This window comes from Salmo trutta, chromosome 18 (genome assembly GCF_901001165.1).
Source record: "Salmo trutta chromosome 18, fSalTru1.1, whole genome shotgun sequence".
NCBI classification, from domain to species: domain Eukaryota; kingdom Metazoa; phylum Chordata; class Actinopteri; order Salmoniformes; family Salmonidae; genus Salmo; species Salmo trutta.
Genome location: NC_042974.1, coordinates 45,508,951 through 45,529,654, shown reverse-complemented (window position 1 = coordinate 45,529,654; position 20,704 = coordinate 45,508,951). Strand labels below are relative to the sequence as shown.

The 20,704-nt window shown below is 41.9% G+C and overlaps 1 protein-coding gene across 8 annotated transcripts in view; it reads right to left on the bottom strand.

Annotated features, from left to right (window-relative positions):
* Positions 1–20,401, bottom strand: part of washc2c (WASH complex subunit 2C) — a 37,569-nt gene extending 17,168 nt beyond the window's left edge. For 4 of the 8 annotated variants that reach the window (XM_029698756.1, XM_029698763.1, XM_029698759.1 and 1 more), the window contains exons 1-15: positions 20,251–20,401; positions 19,479–19,622; positions 18,872–19,036; positions 18,188–18,283; positions 17,927–18,100; positions 15,315–15,408; positions 6,707–6,768; positions 6,494–6,547; positions 6,068–6,160; positions 5,748–5,832; positions 4,221–4,286; positions 3,328–3,452; positions 3,071–3,143; positions 2,713–2,766; positions 2,239–2,433 (exon numbers count right to left, since the gene is read on the bottom strand). In XM_029698756.1, coding sequence (XP_029554616.1) covers positions 2,239–2,433; positions 2,713–2,766; positions 3,071–3,143; positions 3,328–3,452; positions 4,221–4,286; positions 5,748–5,832; positions 6,068–6,160; positions 6,494–6,547; positions 6,707–6,768; positions 15,315–15,408; positions 17,927–18,100; positions 18,188–18,283; positions 18,872–19,036; positions 19,479–19,622 — 1,480 coding nt within the window. In that variant the 5' untranslated portion in view covers positions 20,251–20,401. The remainder of the gene's footprint in view (positions 1–2,238; positions 2,434–2,712; positions 2,767–3,070; positions 3,144–3,327; positions 3,453–4,220; positions 4,287–5,747; positions 5,833–6,067; positions 6,161–6,493; positions 6,548–6,706; positions 6,769–15,314; positions 15,409–17,926; positions 18,101–18,187; positions 18,284–18,871; positions 19,037–19,478; positions 19,623–20,250) is intronic. The other 4 variants (XM_029698760.1, XM_029698761.1, XM_029698762.1 and 1 more) reach the window with 4 other exon arrangements.
* Between the last annotated feature and the right edge of the window lie 303 nt (positions 20,402–20,704).

Sequence of the window (20,704 nt, the reverse complement as noted above, 5' to 3'; positions counted from 1 at the left end):
TTTTGATCTCACCATTTCCCAGTCCCCTGCCACTCAAGGCAGGCAATACTCTTGACCTCATCTTTACTAGAGACTGTTAGCCTACTAATCTCACTGCAACCCCCCCCCCAGGTATCTTACTACTTTGTTTCCTTTTCTGTCTCCCTCTCCTCCAATCCTACCCACTCAGACCCTACCCAGATTGTCATGTGCAGATGCAATATTCTCTCCCACTACTCTCGTCTATCCCTTCTGATAAATCCTTCTCCCTCCTTTCTCCTGATTCTGCCTCTCCTCCCTTTCCACATCATGACACGCACTGTCCCCTTTCCTTCCGTCTCGGCCCTCCCCTCCTGTTCCATGGCTCATTGCAAGGTTACAGAAACTTCCGGGGGACCCATCATTTTTTCACTCCGTCCTCTCTACCTTCTCTTCCTCTGTATACGCTGCTAAAACCACTTTCTATCACTTAAAATGTCAAGCTTCTGCCTCTAACCCTATGAAATTATTTTCCACCTTCCCATCCCTCCTTAATACTCCACACGGATTACTTTGTCAACACTTTGAAAATAAGGTTGACGACATCCGCTCCTCATTCACTCAGCCTATTGAGTCCACTGGCCACACACAAAGAACTACCCCATGCCTTGTCCGCTTTCTCCCGTTTCCAGATTAAATCCTGCGACTAGTGAAGTCTGGCTGCCCAAGAACCTGCCCGCTTGACCCCATCCCCTCCAGACCATCTCTGGAGACCTTCTCCCATTCCTAACTTCCCTGACCACTGGCTGCGTCCCCTCTGACTTCAAAATGTCAAGAGTCGATCCACTCAAGAAACCAAGACTAATCAAAAACTACAGATCGATATCACTTCTTACTTTTCTTTCAAAAACACTTGAGCGTGCTGTCTCTGACCAACTCCCTCGCTATTGCTCTCAGAACGATCTTCTTAACCCTAACCAGTCAGGCTTCAAGAGGGGTCACTCAGAGACAGCTCTCCTCTGTGACACAGAGGCTCTCCGCACTGCAAAAGCTGACCCTCTCCTCTGTTCTCATCCTCCTAGATCTATCCACTGCCTTCGACACTGAACTATCTTATCCTCCTCTCCACCCTCTCAGGGCTGGGTGTCTCAGAATCTGCACACTCGTGGATTGCATCCCACCTGCCAGGCCGTTCCTATCAGGTGACGTGGAGAGGATCTGTTTCTGCACCACGTACTCTCACTACTGGTGTCCCCCAGGGCTCAGATTTAGGCTCTCTCCTCTTCTCTCTATACACGAAATCACTCGGCACCGTCATATCGTCTCTCCTATCATTGCTATGTGAGTGATACAACTACTTTTCTCCTCCCCCCCTTCTGACACCCAGGTGGCGACACACATCTCTGTGTGCCTGGCAGATATCTCATCTTGGACGTCTACCCACTACCTCAAGCTCAACAAGACAGAGCTGCTCTTCTATCCAGGGAAGGCCTGCCCGCTCCAAGTCCTCTCCATCACTGTTGACAACCCCACGGTTCTCTGCAAACATCAAAGCAGTGACTCACTCCTGCAGGTTCATGCTCTACAACATCTGTAATGTACGACCCTAACTCACACAGGAAGCGGCGCAGGTCCTAATCCAGGCACATGTCATTTCCTGTCTGGACTACTGCAACTCGCTGTTGGCTGGGATCCCTGCTTATGCCATCAAACCCCTACAAATTATCCAGAATTCTGCAGCCCGCCTGGTGTTCAACCTTCTCAAGTTCTCCCATGTCACTCCCCTCCTCCGCACACTCCACTGGCTTCCATTCAAAGCTCGCTATGCTCAAAACCTCCACCCCAACCAGAGTACTCCATTCTGCCACCTCTGGTCCCTCCCAAAGGCCTTTTGTGAACTAACACTCGCACTTTACTTTTTTTCCTCCTTACTAGCTCTGACTTTGTTGATAGTAAGTACATTAATACTCAAAGTAGCTATGACTGAGATATGGGATTGTCCCACATGCCCATCTTAAGACGAATGCACTAACTAAGTTGCTCTGGATAAAAGCGTCTGCTAAATGACTAAAATGTAAAATGTAGTGAGGCAAAATGTTAGATGTGAAACTCATTGCATGAATGAAAATAGGGTGAAAATAGGCTGACTCCTAACTTGAGATTCACATGCCTAAGAGTAAATTACGTACTTGCGATTTTCACTGATATTTTACAATCGTTGATTTCAAGTTTGGATCTCACCCAACGTGCTAGAGAGAAGTCAGTCAAACAGTAACCTACCTGAGCTGGACTTCTTAAGGCTTTTGCCAGTGAAGAAGTCATCCTCTTCATCGTCATCAAACAGCCCCCCTCCTCCTCCCCCTAAAGAGGTGTTTCTAGGGGCTGATGTCTGGGTCTTGTTGGGTTTGGCTAAACTGCCGTTCTCTCTGCCCTCCACTGAATCAGAGTTCTTGGGAATGCCAAACAGGCTGTTCTCTATGGGAAAAGAGGAGGACAGGATAGACTCAGAGGATGATCTTCTCAATACCATTACAGAATTGTCAACATGTAGTCATGTTATGTTGCAGTATTTAGTTTGAATTGAACAAATTCCATTTCCAGTGAATAAATTCCAATTCCATTTCAAAAGGGTAAGAGTGAATCTGTAGAGGCATTATGTCCTCAAGCCCCAAAAGTGTCCGACAGTTATTACTATGTTATAATCAATGTCATCTTTGAAAGGCCTTTGCTGTCCTTGGGGCATGTTTCTGTTACCTGGGAATATTGACACAGCCACTGAAGGAATCTTCTTAGCAGAGTTGACAGGTTCTGGCAGAAACATAAGAGAAATACAAGTTCTGTAAACAGGTCCAAGTCTGAATACTGTCCAGAAAAAAGCATCTAAAAATGAAGACGGTAACCCACGACAACTAAATTAGAAACCGTGACCACAGCCATAGCACAAAATTAACAACATTCTCAGTTAATAACATGCCCAAACTGAGAGAAAGGGGAAGCTACTTTTTGAACTTGCCCAACAAGAAATGTTGGTTTACAAGTGCCCTAAATAAAGTGCCCTAAATAAAAAAAACGGCCTTGGTGTTTCAACGGTTAGTTGTAGGGCCATTATTACCTGTGGCGTGAGCTGTGTTCCTGGTCTTCTCCTCTGCCACAGGCTGTTTAGGTGCATCAGAGAATAGATCCCCCTGGACAACAAACATATCATTAGGTCTGCTATGGTTTCAGACAAAACTAATTAAAATATACTCTTTGGGAGCCTTTAACAGCCAGATAGATTTTGTCCTATCATATTAAATGAAATTACAATTGGTAAGTCACATTTAAAAATTAAGATATGGAAGCTACAAAAAGGAATTCAGGTGAGTATACTTCATCGTCATCATCAAACAGTCCTCTTCCTCCGCTGAAGAGGCCTCCTTTCCCTCCGAACGGAGAGAAGTCCTCGTCCTCCATCTTCGGCGGCCCAAACAACTCCTCACTGTCATCTTCAATAGCTACAACAACACAAACAAATCAGGTCTTGTGTCTACAAGAAACATATAAAGATAAAAGAAATAAAACAAATGGAATGTCATTTTATTCTAAAATTACTTAGTTATGACAAATGATATTTAATTCAGTTACTTTGAAGCGAGACTACCTCCACTGATGTTCTTCTGACTGAAGAGTTAGTGTATATTCTCCCTGCTGAAGAGTTAGTGTATATTCTCCCTGCTGAAGAGTTAGTGTATATTCTCCCTGCTGAAGAGTTAGTGTATATTCTCCCTGCTGAAGAGTTAGTGTATATTCTCCCTGCTAAGCTGAGTGTACAAACATTCAGAACACCTGCTCTTTCCATGACAGACTAAACAGGTGTATCCAGATGAAAGCCATGATCCCTTATTGATGTCACTAGTTAAATCCAATTAAAATCAGTGTAGATGAAAGGGAGGAGACAGGTTAAAGATGGATTTTTAAGCCATTCAGAGGGTGAATGGGCAAGACAAAGGATTTAAGTGCCTTTGAACAGGGTATGCCAGTTGGTGCCAGGCATTGGGGTCAACATGAGCCAGCATCCCTGTGGAACGCTTTCGTCACCTTGTAGAGTCCATGCCACGATGAATGAGGGCAAAGGGGGGGGGGGGACACAATATTAGGAAAGTGTTCCTAATGTTTGGTATACTCAGTGTAATTGGATGCATAGAGTGTGAGATTAGGTGCTTGTTCACAACGCAAAGTAACTGAAATCCTCCTTTACATAAGTGAGTGAATGAATGTCCTACCCTGTGGCCTCTCAGGCTTGGGCTCTTTCTTTGTTTTACTCTTCTTCTTAGAGGCAGACGATAACGCTTCATGGAGGTGACATGGGAAAGGAAACATGAGCATGCAGAACAATACGGTAATATGAAGTGAAACATCTATGTACTCTTGTAATTCGCAAAGACAGACATGTTGTGCTGCATGACATCACATTTGATGTATGGCCTACATAAACTGAAAACACATCTTCAAGTCTATATGGAGCAAACAGTGATGATAGGATTCAAACAAGGAGGAAAGATGATTGACTTTAGGCAGATTTTTCTTCAAGTGCCAAATGGTTTCTGTATACAAATTAGGGCCAGGTGTTTTGCGCAATCACATAACACAGCAAGATTTTCTGTATTTTAAGCATGAATTGAAAATTACACCAAAAATTTAAGCAATTGTCTGAGGATGGTGCTGGACCATCTGACATAAAAAGGAAACAAGTTTGGCAAGGCAACAAGTTATCAACAGCAGAAACACACTGGTACCCAGGCTAGTAGAGAAGATCATACAGAAACAGGGAGTGCGTGCAGGGCCGGCCCGTCCATCAAGCAGGATTAGAGCGGCAGATTGACAAGGGCAGTATTTTCCAAGCTAAACTGACCAAGACGCACCCACTTTGACGAAGACAGGGGTGCACAATATCTATCTTCTCCATGCCCAGCGCGCCTCTCCAATGCTGCTGCTGGAGAGACACAGCGCAGCGGCACTCCACCAAAGCTCCGTCAATTTTCTAACAGGTAGAGTGTCTACAGCCTCTGGTGCCCTATCAAATAGCAATGTGCTTCGATGTGAATATGAACTAACATGTTTACACACCATATCCTAAAAACAGGACAGGTCAAAATACAATTTTCCAACAGGTAGAGTCTCTATAGCCCTGGCAGATGGCCTTGCCCCTAAAACTATTCAATTTCTACTTGGCGGGTATAGGAGGAGGGCGTTTTTTTGTTGTTGTCTAGCCTAGTGCGTCATATACGCCATTGCTTCTATCTATAAGAAAGTAGAACTATAAGAAATCTAAGATGTGTCAAATAAATGATATCCAGCTCAGGGCTCCAGCTATGCATTTGGCTTGCTAGCTAAGTGGCTATGTCAAGATGAAGCTTATTGGTTACAGCAGAGACTTTCAATCCCCTCCTGTTGCCTAAATTGTTTTGTGCATTAAAAATCAAAATAAAATATACTTTTTTAAGATATGGTACATTCGGTAATATTGTATGCCCCGGTATGGTACAGAAACGGTATGACAATCTGGATACCGCCCAACTTTAGTATTGAACAGTTTGTAATACAGGTCATCACAGCTGCGGGAAGTACCCCCTGATAAATCATAATTTAAAAAAAAAAAAATTCAATACAAAATGTGCGCACTGGACCTTTATTACCCCTGTATGATCGGACAAAAATAGTTGTCAGCAGCACAGGAAAACACTCTCTCTCTGCAGCCCCACCCCTAAACATCTTCCTGCAGCCATGCAGGTTATATCAAGTCAACTTACATGTGCGATCTCCCTCCGGCTTGCTGATAGGTTCTCCTTTGATTCTGGCGGCCAGCTCATCAGCAAAGGATGATGGTCCTGTGTTCTGAATGTGACACAAAGACTTACGTAAAAGAGGTGGAATAAAACATTTAATATTCATGCAAGGGGACATGTAAACATGCAATTAACTAACATGTTATATTCACTTAAATCATACATATAAAGTATTAGCAATGTTGACTTAACTGGATGAATAAAGGTTGTAATATTTAATAAATGACCTGTTTGTAATAATGTTAGTATCATTATCCAGCAGTAAACTTTAATCACAAGCATACCGTTATGCAATCCTCATCGTCGTCGTCTTTGTCCGATTCTCCAAATATGTCTGATTCTTCCCCCTCGTCGTCATCACTCAACATGGACGACTTCTGCAGAGGAAATCATTCAATGTCATCCATGCTGTTGCAAATTGCATTTACATTCCTGACTAAGATAAGAGCGTTTGCTAAATGACATCATTACCATCGTCACCATAAACAATAGCATTCTTATGGCCAGTGTCCAGAGTAGGTAGGATTCAATCAATCGCACACTTCTCTGTTTCGTCTTTGATTAAAATTGGCAAATACCCTAATCATCCCTTGTCAGAATTGTTCACACAGAGATACAATCCTGTGCGTGTGTTATTGTTATGACAAAGATATCCACCAACTCTGGGTTTGAACGTTGACCCTGACAGTCAAGAGTAAAATTGTCCTCACCTTCTTAATGCTGCTTGGCCCCTCCTCGTCCTGGTCAAAGTCTTCGTCTGACTGCTGTTCACAAACACCACAGGGATAATACAATTATCTGAATCAAATAGAATTTTCTGTATTTTCACCTCGTTTGGATCAAGATTTAAAATTATGCCAACTTCACTCTCTAAAAAACATCTGTTTCTTTCTGGATGAGTAGAGAGAGAAAAAAAGTCTTACATCAGCATCTTTGCCATCTTCGCTGTCGATAACACTGTCCCGATCGCTGTCGATTGATATTTCTGTATAGTAAAAAAAACACAATAGTTTCACAAAAAATACATGACAGAGGTTCTTCGACAGAGGTTACTCTTCCCAGCAGGGGTTGGAACCAGTTCTGGGAAGAGAAACAAATATCGGAAAATAACATTTTTCAGGGAACAGAATCAGAACTGGGAACGAAAGTGATCTATACTGTCGTGAAACAGAACAGTTAATTTAAAAGCATGGGAACTGGTTAATAAAGTTATTTTACATTGCGGGCATTTTTTTTGCAGTCCCACAAAAAAAACAGAACAAAAGCACCTATGCAAAGCCCTCCCTCTGTCAATCAGAAACTTCTTCCAGTGTCTGGCTGCCAGCTGAGAATCTTTGAAGTGTACGTGTAGGCTACTTGCTCCTCCAAAGCAGAGCTGTAGCCTACTGATGTTACAAGCATGATTCAAAAGATAAGGAGAGGGCTTTTTAATTAATTAACTTTTCAATGCTAGTTAGGGATACTATATTTATCGCATTGGATTTATTAACTACAAAAACTTAAAGGTGTTATTAATTCTGGTGTCGCGCTTCACGCACAAGATTGTTAGCTAGCTAAGCCAACTTTAAAGTTCGAAGACATTCAAAGTTTCCATAGAAGCCCTCCTCCGTATGTATAATAACGGGCCTAATTCAAATAATGCATGTCATCACAAGACCCCAAGCGCTTCAATCTATGGCTCCGCTCCTCTTCCACCCATCCCCAAGACTGCACCCTATAATTGTCTTTACATCACGCATTTAAACAACTCATTGAGCTATAGCTTGCCTGCTCCATAGCAAGCTGCTCTATCAGCACTGCATGATTGGGGAAGTAATTTAATGTTGAGCTAAATGTAAAAAAGTATGATTTCAGAAGTTTAAAAAGGAACGATATAAACCAGTACTTTGGGGTTTGAAGCGGTTCAGAACTTTATTTTACTGGTCGGACCTGTGGAACGGAACAAAAAAAAGGATACAATTTAATTTCCAATCCCTGCTTCCCAGTACGTGGAGGAAGCGTATTGTGATGCACTCTCCAAACTATGCCAAGAGTTGCTGGGCAAAAGTGTGAAAACGGCTTTGTTACATGTAGAACCACATTTACCCCTAAAGCATATATGATCAAACATTCTGTGATGCAGCACTGGCATCTACTTACATCTGATCCTACCCTGAGCCAACTATTAAAAAATTCCCCTCTTTTTGTTTATAAACAATGTTCAAACTTCAGCAATAAAAACTTGCTAGAGCAAGCATTAACTCTGGCTCCAAACAAACCCTCCTTGCGCCTCTCAGAAATGGCAATCATCCCTGTGGCAATTGCGCAGTGTAAAGTAAAAAGCTCTGACTTTAGACACCCTCGGTCTGGTAAAAGGTTTAACGTTAAAGGCTTTATTACATGTTACACTATGAATGTTAATTGCATCTTATGTTGCCCATGTGATATGGCCATAACATTTTTATTGACGAGTTCATCTGACTGAGAAAGTAGACAAAGGGCTTCATTGCCAAAATCCTGAAGTATCCCTTTAAGCAAAGAATTAGTGAGCATAAGAGCACCATAAGGCGTAATGATGACAATTACCCTGTTGCCTGCCACTTGAACAAAATGTTCAGTGTCTTTACGTTTTCAGGGTATTAAAAAAGTTTAACTTTCACCCAGAGGAGATAGAGTTGTCACTATCAAGGAGCGGGAAACTAATCCGCATGCTTATAAGAAATCCCACTACGCCTTCAACGAACCATCAAAGAGGAAAAGCATCAATACACGACGAAGACCGTCTCTGACGCTCGTCGAATGTGGATTACAGGGAAACACACCCACGAGCTGCCCAGTTATGCAAACCTACGTGACGAGATACACGTTTTCTATGCTCACTTCGAGGAAAGCAACGCTGAACCATGCATGAGAGCACCAGCTGTTCCAGACGACTTTGTGATCAAGCCAATGTAGGTAAGACCGTTAAACAGGTTAACATTCACAAGGCCGCAGGACCATACATATTACCAGGACGTGTACTCAGAGCATTCGCTGACCAGCTGGCAAGTGGCTTCACTGACATTTTTTATTTCTCCCTGACCCAGTCTGTAACACCTACAGATGAAGTTGGAAGTTTACATACACTTAAGTTGGAGTCATTAAAATTTGTTTTTCAACCACTCCACAAATTTCTTGTTAACAAACTATAGTTTTGGCAAGTTGGTTAGGACATCTACTTTGTGCATGACACAAGTCATTTTTCCAACAATTGTTTACAGACAGATTTCACTTACAATTCACTGTATCACAATTCCAATGGGTCAGAAGTTTACATACACTAAGTTGACTGTGCCTTTAACCTCCCTGGGCAAACGTCCCACCTAGTCAACAGCCAGTGGAATCACGTGGCGCGAAATACAAATACCTAAAAAATGCTATAACTTCAATTTCTCAAACATATGACTATTTTACACCATTTTAAAAGACTCTCGTTAATCTAACCACATTGTCTGATTTCAAAAAGGCTTTACAGCGAAAGCAAAACATTAGATTATGTCAGGAGAGTACCCTGCCAAAAATAATCAGACAGCCATTTTCAAAGCAAGCATATATGTCACAAAAACCCAGAAGACAGCTAAATGCAGCACTAACCTTTGATGATCTTCATCAGATGACACACCTAGGACATTATGTTATACAATACATGCATGTTTTGTTCAATCAAGTTCATATTTATATCAAAAAATAGCTTTTTACATTAGCACGTGATGTTCAGAACCAGCATACCCACCGCAAACTTCCGGTGAATTTACTAAATTACGCATGATAAAACGTTGACAAAATACATAACAATTATTTAAAGAATTATAGATACAGAACTAGAGGTCAACCGATTAATCGGAATGGCCAATTAATTAGGGCCGATTTCAAGTTTTCATAACAATCGGTAATCGGTATTTTTGGCCACCGATTTGCCAATTTTTTTTATTTTTATTTTTTAAACCTTCATTTAACTAGGCAAGTCAGTTAAAGAACACATTCCTATTTTCAATGACGGACTAGGAACGGTGGGTTAACTGCCTTGTTCAGGGGCAGAACGACAGATTTTGACCTTGTCAGCTTGGGGATGCAACCTTACGTTAACTCGCCCAACGCTCTAACCACCTGCTTTACGTTGCCAAGGTAAGTTGCTAGCTAGCATTAAACTTATCTTATAAAAAACAATCAATCAATCATAAACACTAGTTTACTACACATGGTTGATGATATTACTAGTTTATCTAGCCTGTCCTGCATATAATCGATGTGGTGCGCATTCGCGAAAAAGGACTGTCTTTGCTCCGACGTGTACCTAACCATAAAGATCAATGTCTTTCTTAAAATCAATACACAAGTATATCTTTTTAAACCTGCATATTTAGTTAATATTGCCTGCTAACATGAATTTCTTTTAACTAGGGAAAATGTGTCACTTCTCCTGCAAACAGAGTCAGGGTATATGCAGCAGTTTGGGCCGCCTGGCTCGTTGCGAACTGTGAAGACTATTTCTTCCTAACAAAGACAGCCGACTTCGCCAAACGGGGATGATTTAACAAAAGCGCATTTGCGAAAAAAAAGCACAATCGTTGCACGACTGTACCTAACCATAAACATCAATGCCTTTCTTAAAATCAATACACAGAAGTATATATTTTTAAACCTGCATATTTAGCTAAAAGAAATCCAGGTTAACAGGCAATATTAACCAAGTGAAATTGTGTCAGTTCTCTTGCGTTCGTTGCACGCAGAATCAGGGTATACAGACTCTGGCTCATTGCGAACTAATATGCCAGAATTTTACGGAACTATGAAATAACATTGTAGGTTGTGCGATGTAACAGGAATATTTAGACTTATGGATGCCACCCGTTAGATAAAATATGGAACGGTTCCGTATGTCACTGAAAGAATAATGTTTTCGAGATGATAGGTCATTAATATGGTCAAATCCGGAAACTAAGGTTTATTATATTATAGTTAAGTCTATGATTTGATATTTGATAGAGCAGTCTGACTGAGCGGTGGTAGGCAGCAGCAGGCTTGTAATAGTCAAAGGTATATGGTTTAGAGAGAAATAGTCGACGCATCATAATTCCTGTAATAACTTGCGGCTGAACTTGAAAGGGGTTCCTTCGTTATTTTACCGTTCATGTCTTCCATAGAGAATGTCTTGATCTACTTCAAATAAGGTCTGTGTTTTGTGCTTAAACCGCCTCGGCGTTTTGATACCCGTGTAAATCTCACTAGGTAATGTTTGTCAACATATTTTCATAAATCCACTCTACAAAAGAAATTATCTTCGCTTATATTGATCAGAGTTATTTTCTATGGATATCTACACAGTTATAAAATTGGCAAGGTGGTGTAAGCCTAAACCAAACACAGACCTTATTTTAAATTAATCTAAAAATATCCTATGGAATAAATGAAGGAACCGCTTTTCAGATTTTGCTAGAAGGTATCATGGGAATTATGACTCGCACTTTGGTAGTCAATTCTTACCATGCCCATTATTGAAATAGGATTTCCTGCATATAGAAATTACAGTTTTTGTTTTCAGCATTCATCACAGGTAACTTAAACTCTATTTTGTTGAGAGTATTTGTCTCCTAAGCAGACTCTTCAGTATTGTTGTCACTTCAGAGCTGTGTGTGTGTGTGTGTGTGTATAAATATATATATTTAAATCATTATAAAATCGGCATCGGCTTTTTTGGTCCTCCAATAATCGGTATTGACGTTGAAAAATCATAATCGGTCGACCTCTATACAGAACTCCTTTATGCAATCGCGGTGTCAGATTTTAAAATAGCTTTTCGGCGAAAGCACATTTTGCAATATTCTGAGTATATAGCTCGGCCATCACAAGCTAGCTAATTTGACACCCACCAAGTTTGGTGCTCACTAAACTCAGAATTACTATAAGAAAAATTGGATTACCTTTGCTGTTCTTCATCAGAATGCACTCCCAGGACTTCTACTTCAACAACAAATGTTGTTTTGGTTCCAAATAATCCATAGTTATATTCAAATACCTCCGTTTTGTTCGTGCGTTCAGGTCAGTATCCGAAGGGTGACGCGCGGACGCGTATCGTGACGACAAAATTCTAAATATTCCATTACTGTACTTCGAAGCATGTCAAACGCTGTTTAACCTAAGTGGTCGATCTGAGAACAATGAGACGGGCGCGCACGTGCATGTCAAGAGGCCATTTTCAACTGAGTCTTTGAACGAAAACAGGGTTTCCCGGTCGGAATATTATCGCTTTTTTACGAGAAAAATCGCATAAAAATTGATTTTAAACAGCGTTTGACATGCTTCGAAGTACGGTAATGGAATATTTAGAATTTTGTCGTCACGATACGCGTCCGCGCGTCACCCTTCGGATAGTGTCTTGAACGCAAGAACAAAACAGAGGATATTTGAACATAACTATGGATTATTCTGAACCAAAACAACATTTGTTATTGAAGTAGAAGTCCTGGGAGTGCATGCTGACGAAGAACAGCAAAGGTAATCAAACTTTTCTAATAGTAAATCGGAGTTTGGTGAAAGCTAAACTTGCTGGGTGTCAAAATAGCTAGCCCGTGATGGCGAGCTATCTACTGAGAATATTGCAAAATGTGCTTTTGCCGAAAAGCTACTTTTAAAATCGGACACCGCGATTGCATAAAGGAGTTCTGTATCTATAATTCTTAAAATAATTGTAATGTTTTTTGTGAACGTTTATCGTGAGTAATTTAGTAAATTCACCGGAAGTTTGCGGTGGGTATGCTAGTTCTGAACGTCACATGCTAATGTAAAAAGCTGTTTTTTGATATAAATATGAACTTGATTGAACAAAACATGCATGTATTGTATAACATAATGTCCTAGGAGTGTCATCTGATGAAGATCATCAAGGTTAGTGCTGCATTTAGCTGTGGTTTTGGTTTTTGTGACATTTATGCTTGCTTTGAAAATGGGTGTCTGATTATTTCTGGCTGGGTACTCTCCTGACATAATCTAATGTTTTGCTTTCGTTGTAAAGCCTTTTTGAAATCGGACAGTGTGGTTAGATTAACGAGAGTCTTGTCTTTAAAATGGTGTAAAATAGTCATATGTTAGAGAAATTGAAGTAATAGCATTTCTAAGGTATTTGAATATCGCGCCACGGGATTCCACTGGCTGTTGAGTAGGTGGGACTATTTCGTCCCACATACCCTAGAGAGGTTAAACTCAGTTTATGTAAACTTCTGACTTCAACTGTACATGTTTCAAGCAGACTACCATAGTCCCTGTGCTCAAGAACACTAAGGTAACCTGCCAAAATGACTATTGTCCCGTAGCACTCACATCTGTAGCCATGAAATGCTTTGAAAGGCTGGTCATGGCTCAAATCAATACCATCATCCTAGACACCCTGGACCCACTCCAATTCGCATACTGCCACAACAGATGCACAGATGACGCAATCTCTATTGCAGTACACACTGTCCTCTCCCACTTGGAAAAGAGGAACACCTATGTAAAAAGCTTTTCATTGAATGCTGAGCTGTAGTCAACACCATTGTGCCCTACAAGCTCAATTAACTAAGGACCCTAGGACTGGACACATCCCTCTGCAACTGGATCCTTGACTTCCTGACGGCCGCCCCCAGGTGGTGGGTAGGCAGCAACACATCCGCCACTCTGACCCTCAACACGGGGGCCCCTCAGGGGTGCGTGCTTAGTCCCCTCCTGTACTCCCTGTTCACCCACGACTGATTTGCCACGCACGACTCCAACACCATCCTTAAATTTGTAGACGACACGACGGTGGTAAGCCTGATCACCGACGACGATGAGACACCCTGTAGGGAGGAGGTCAGAGACCTGGCAGTGTGGTGCCAGAACAACAACCTCCCTCTCAATATCAGCAAGACAAAGGAGCTGATCGTGGACTACAGCAAACGGATTCACATCTACGAGGCTGTAGTGGAACGGGTCGAGAGCTTCAAGTTCCTCAGTGTGCACATAACTAAGGGTCTATCATGGTCGACACACACCAACTAAGTCATGAAGAGGGCATGACAACAGCTCTTCCCCTTCAGGAGGCTGAAAATACTTGGCAGGGGCCCTCAGATCCTCATAAAAGTCTACAGCTGCACAACCAGAAAAACCCCTTTAATGTTAGCTAAGTGGCTAACATTAGCTTGCAAGATCAAGCTTCTTGGATTAAGATCCCTGCTGTCTAATATTTGTTTTGTGCATGCTGCAAACTGCGTTTCGAGATACTTGCATTAGCTGGATTGTCTGTCTTAGTAGTGAATGTTTGTATGCGGTCGTTAGCATTTACCTAGCATCCACTATGGTGGTTCCGTTGTACTTGTTAACATTTTGTGAGCATTGTGGTAAGTATATTTAATTTTTTAACGTTTGTAAAATAAAAGTGCGCCCCTTGTGTGCACTACCGTTATTACTGTATATCCCAGGATGGCACAGGCATGGTATGGAAATCTGAGTACTGTCCTCCAACAGAGGGTATCCAGGACCTCTATACCAGGCGGTGTCAGAGGAAGACCCTAAAAATTGTCAAAGACTCCAGCCACCCTTGTCAGACTGTTCTCTCTGCTACCGCACAGCAAGCGGTACTAGTGCACCAAGTCTGGAACTAACAGGACCCTGAACAGCTTCTACCCCAAGCCATAAGACTGCTAAATAGTTAGTTAAATAGTTAACCAATAGCTACCCAGACTAGCTGCATTTACCTTTTTTTTCTCATCACATACGCTGCTGCTACTGTTTAATATCTGTCACTATATAGTCAAGTTATCATTACTCATTGTGTATGTATTATATGGTTTTACTTTCTATTATTTCTCTCTGCATTGTTGGCAAGTAAGCACTTCACTGTTAGTCTACACCTGTTAACAAAGCATGTAACAAATAAAATGTGATTTGAACACTGAGAAAACACGGTGCAAAAGAGAACTCTTTTGGACTCAAACACTTGGTACTTTACATCCATCAGGGCTTACTGATTTTGACATGAGGGCCATGCTTTAATATGTTTCCCCCTAACCCCTGGCTTTATGTGGTTCCTGTCATTTATGACTTTTTTTAGCCTGGCTTTTCCTGGTTTTTAGCCAGGCTTTTCCTGGTCTTAAAACGAAAAAATATAAATTGTTTCGAATTCAGACTTCTTCTGAGATAACTGATTATTCATGTGCCTCCTGGCGTTTGTGTTTTACACAGGTTTTGCTCATCATGTCTGATTGCATTGACGCACGTTGCCTATATGTGGTCTCTGTCATGTGTTTTGTATGCTCTGATGAAGGTCTGACAACCAAAAGCGCAGCCTAAATAAGTAGAAAATTGTGCATTGATCCAGAGTGTGCAGAGATTTCTTTTCATTACAAAAAAATACATGAGAAACATTAATGTTACACAACAAACACTATGCTTGGAAGAGAGTATTGAACACTAACAATATAAAACACATGCTAAGAATATACACAGACTTTCTTTCAGTAGAAATAGTATATTAAGAACAAAGTTGAAGTGACCTACCTTCACTGGAAAGGTCTCCCAGTCCTACGTCGTCTTGCTCCATAAAAAGTTGAGAGCCAATAAGATACGGTAAAGGCCTGTCCACGTACAGGTCCTACAGACACAGCAAGAGGGGGGTTGGAGAAAGAAAGAGGGGGGAGAAAGCAGACAGATAACATTGGTCTACACGGGCAGAACCATTCAAATGTTACTCAAAAACACGCCTTTTACATCAACAATTGTCACAAAGTAGTTATTACGACCTAGACCCAAAAGAGAAATCAGAAGCAGAGTGGCAAGGAAAGATCAGCCAGGGAAGAAAACTTGAGAGGAACCAGACTCAGAGGAGTGCCAATCCTCCCTTAGATATACTGGATACCTATTAGGGGTGTAACAGTTAACCAAACCCACAGTTTCGGTACGTATTGCAGTTTTGGGAACACGGATTGGTTTTGTTTCGGAAATGCCAACAGTTACTGTAGTTAATATTTGTTGACTTACGAAAATACAAAGTGTTAGTATTCCTGATTACATATACACTACATGGCCAAGAACATCTCATTCCAAATTCATGGGCATTGATATGGCGTTAGTCCCCCCTTTGCTGCTTTAACAGCCTCCACTCTTCTGGGAAGGCTTTTCACTAGATGTTGGAACATTGCTGTAGCGTTAAGATTTCCCTTCACTGGAACTAAAGGGCCTAGCACGAACCATGAAAAACAGCCCCAGACCATTATTCCTCACCACCGAACTTTACAGTTGGCACTATGAATTGCGGCAGGTAGCATTGTCCTGGCATCCGCCAAGCCAGATTCGTCAGTTGGAATGCCAGATTTATCACTCCAGAGAACGGGTTGACTGCTCCAAAGTCCAATGGCGGCGAGCTTTATACCACTCCAGCCGACGCTTGGCATTGCGCATGGTGCTCCTAGACGTTTCCACTTCACAATAACAGCACTTACAGTTAACCGGGGCAGCTCTAGCAGGGCATAAATTTTACGAACTGACTAGTTGGAAAGGTGGCATCCTATGACGGTGCAACGTTGAAAGGCACTGAGCTCTTCAGTACGAGCCAATGTTTGTCTATGGAGATTGCATGGCTGTGTGCTCGATTTTATACACCTGTCAGCAAAGGGTGTAGCCGAATCCACTAATTTGAAGCAGTGTTAACATACTTTTGGCCATTTAGTGTAGGATTATGAGTCATATAATTAAGCAATAAGGCACCAGGGGGTGTGGTATATAGCCAATATACCACTGCTTAGGGCTGTTCTTAAACTCGAGCGCAATGCAGAGTTCCTGGATACAGCCCTTAGCTGTGGTATATAGGTCATATAACACAAACCCCCGAGGTGCATTATTGCTATAATAAACTGGTTAGAGCAGTAACAAGTAACAAGAAATGTTTTGTCATACATGTGGTATACGGTCTGATATACCACTGTCAGCCAATCAGCATTCAAGGCTCGAACCATCCAGTTTATAATGCCTGATAAGAGCACAATCAGGAATACCACACGTTGTATTTTCTTAACTGAAAACACACGATTTCTCATCAACAACGATAAAACAAAGTGCAATATGTGTGTGAAATCAATATGTAAACATGGCTCAGATATTGTATAGGCCTATGCTATAATGTTCTCTAACAAAGACAAAAATATGCGCACTAGTGTGACTCTCATAAAGGGGGTGTGTCTGTTGCACGGTCCTTCTCATTTCCCACTCTGGCGTAACATGACGGGCTGTGACTGTGAAGTAGCTCTCTGTAGCCCTGGAGGTCCATCCATCTGTAGTAAGCGCAACACTGGGTGCGTTGGCCAATTCTTTGACAACTTCTGCTTTCTTATATAGAGTGGGTACTACCTGTTTGATGAAATGGGTACAAGAGCGCGAATTTCATAATGTGGCTCGAGCACTTTCACGAGGTGTTAAAAGCCCCCATTCTTCTCAACCACCGAGAATGTGCGCATATTCATGGCTATAAGCATACCTAACCGCCCTTGTAATTTCTTTGGCCAGGTCAGAATCAGCTGCGAAGAGCTACTTGAATGCAGAGGGAAGACAAAGTTGTGTTGTTTTTTTGCTCCGGTGGTAGGAATACTGGAGTGAAGTTCGCATAAATGTGTCAACATGTTTGAGGTGATGGCAGCTACATAGGCCATTCTCGTTGAGCAGTGGCGACATACTCTCTCTGTTCATCGCCGTTGTAATCTACTGGAAGACCAAAATGTTCCCAAACTGGAAACGATGGAGAATCCTCCTGGTTTGTCGACCCCACCACTAGCCATCATACAGAACAAGTTTCCAGGTGTGCCTCACAAAAGGACAGTTTGAAATGTGCCAATTAAGACATACATTTTGATTACAACGTGCCCATAGACTCTAGTTGTTTTAACAGAATAGCGTGAAATGTTTTTTCAGCTCAGATTTACTCAAGAGGCATAGGTTAGGTAGGGACCGAATAGGTAAGCCTAGGTCTTTTTTTAATGTATCAAGGTCCCTGTACCAAACGGTTCGGTACGAATACACATATTACACCCCTAGTATTAATCCTAACATGATATCCGCAGGCATAAGTAACTTGAATTTCGTCTGTAATCCTGTATGTTTCCAGATGATTCCACCCTCACCTTGGGCTCTAGTATTGGCTCCACTCTGTCTGTGGCCTCCTCGTCCTCCGAGTCAGAGTTTCCTGCTTTGATGTCCAATTGTTCAAAGGCAGAGTCTAGCACCCTCAGACCGAAGTTCACTGCTTCCTGGACTTTAGGGATAAGCTCAGCTTCCTTCTGCTCACGAGTCTTCTCCTGAGGGGGAATTGAATTTAACATTAACCCAAGGGAGGATATTAAGATGTTATGTGTAGACCTGTGACATCACAAAAACCGACATACCCGGGAAGGAACAGGTAGATTATTTACCAGTTCAGGTTGTCTCTCCAAGGTCTCAGCCTTTGGCACTGGCTCCTCCACCTCCTCATCATACACTCTCTGAGATCAACAAACAAAGATCAGTAACATCACACTATCAATACAAGAATGAGTTAAAATCTATGAAACATAACACCCTCTGTGATAGTCAGCAAATAGCGGAGCCACCATCAGTAACCACATGATTAAATACAAGAGGACTCAGTTCCTGATAGTCCCAGGGGGATGACTTACATTTTCCTTACCATGTAACACGATTAATATTTTCTTAATTAGGTTAAAAGCTTGTTAAATTTCAAAAGGTCTGGAAAATGTCCAACACAGCACAACCATCATCGAAAGAAGAGGGGCACCTAGCTCAACAGAGGAACAAGACATGGGTAGTGTTCATTTGGGCACACCATAGTAAAATTAAAGAAATGTTAAAAAAATCTGTAACAAAGCATCTTAGAGTAGGAGTGCTGATCTTGGATCTGTCAAATTACTCTTATTCATTATGAACTAAAAAGCTCAACTGATCCTAGATCAGTACTCCTACTCAGAAGCTTTGTGGACAAGGTCCTGTGACAAGACTCTGTGTCCATTTTCTTCCGTTAAAATTATCTAACGAATACAACCATGGTATTTCCTGTTCACACCACAACATACGTTTTCAATGAACTGTGTGTTGGAGAGCATGAGGAAGTCGTTGAAGACAGTATGCAGGCAGCAGTCTGTGGCCTTCGTGTCCCTGATCAGTCCATCCAGCTGCTTCTCTATCTCATGAGTCTTTGACAGCATTCTCTGGGAGAAGTCTTGCAGGAACAGGAAGAGCTGTGGAGGAGGTGATACTAACATCGGTTTCATCTTCATCTATTCAATAGTGTATCTACATTTACATTTTAGTCATTTAGCAGACGCTCTTATCCAGAGCGACTTACAGTAGTGAATGCATACATTTCATTTCAGGCATTTTTTTTTGTACTGGCCCCCGTGGGAATCGAATCCACAACCTTGGTGTTGCACACACCATGCTCTACCAACTGAGCTACACAAGCATCCATTGTGTTTGGCCCTAAGATAAATAGTTAGTAATGCATTCGCATGGAAGAGATTATGTTTACAATGCTGTGTGATTCCTCTACCCATAATATGTAGATTAAGAGGATTACACATTGCTGAATGCAGACAAAACTGGCAGGTAATCAGAGACTGAATAATAACTCAGGAGATACTAGCCTAAATGAAGGCCATAGACATATGCCAATTAGCCTACCCCTGAGTCTGCAGCCAGGGACCAGTTGGCGCTGGTCTGTCGCATTTCTTCCAGGGTCCAGGCTCTCTCCCACACCTGGCCATCCTCCCCGGCGTGGTTGCTCTGGCTGGGGACATTCGCCATGCCATCAGGCAACCCGCTCATCTGAAACAATATTTGGGGCTTGTTCAATGGTAATAAACAGGAGAAAACATTTCAAACGGGGGTTCAGCGTGACAATTGCAAAAGCCAATTCTGTTGCAAAAAGTTTCGCCTTTTGGAAACTGTTTAAGCCAAACGGAAAACTAAAGTTTCTATTGGATAAATTCTGTTAGGTGCTTCCCCGTTTCGTTCGGCTCTTAAACAATAAACGGTTTCCGTTGCAAGACGTAATGCATAACTTACATCCCTGATCTGTCGAAAATAACCCCAAATTATAACTTAATAGCGACAGGTATGCATTGTCAAATGCGAACTAAATGAGCTGCCACCGCCGGCCTCTTTCTTGCATGCAAGCCATATTAGCTAGTTAGCAAACTACGAACACAGCAGTGCAAGGTTTCATTGGGAAGTCACAAGCTTTCGCAAAATGTTCTTTGGAATGCTAGTTAGATAGTTAGTTGAGTGAATGTTTATGCACCGCCTGAGACAGGCTTGTTAAAGTCAAAGATATGTATAAACCCTTCTATATGCGTTATCACCCGAGCTAACAGTTAGCTAGCTAACGTTAGCTAGGCAGTGATTCATTGAGAGCCTACACTCGCACTTACATGGATCTTCTTATTAAACTCACCTTAATTACTGTTGGCAAATGTTGTCCACGATAGTAAAATATGAGCCCAAACCAAACGGCGTGAAAAGAGAATCGATTATGCTAAACTCGACCGTTTCCTCATTGGGCTTCTGACAGGTCGGCCATGTTCTGTCTGTCTGGAGACAATCAGCTGACCGCAGTCACCTGACTAATGTGGCGGGGCAACACCAACGCAATACCGCATAACATTCTCTAACGTGATCAATACATTATGGTGGATGTCAATAATAGACAACAGCCACGTAGGCGCGGGTGGGCCTGGGTCACCCACCGGGGAGCCAAGCCCACCCAATCAGATTGAACAAAAAAAGCTCTCTACTTGTCAGTGTTCCGAACGAGACATTATTTGTCTTTTTACCTAAACATGCAAACACCATCAGATAGAATTCATAGTTCGCAGTGTACTGTAAAAAAAATAAAAAATAATCCAAGA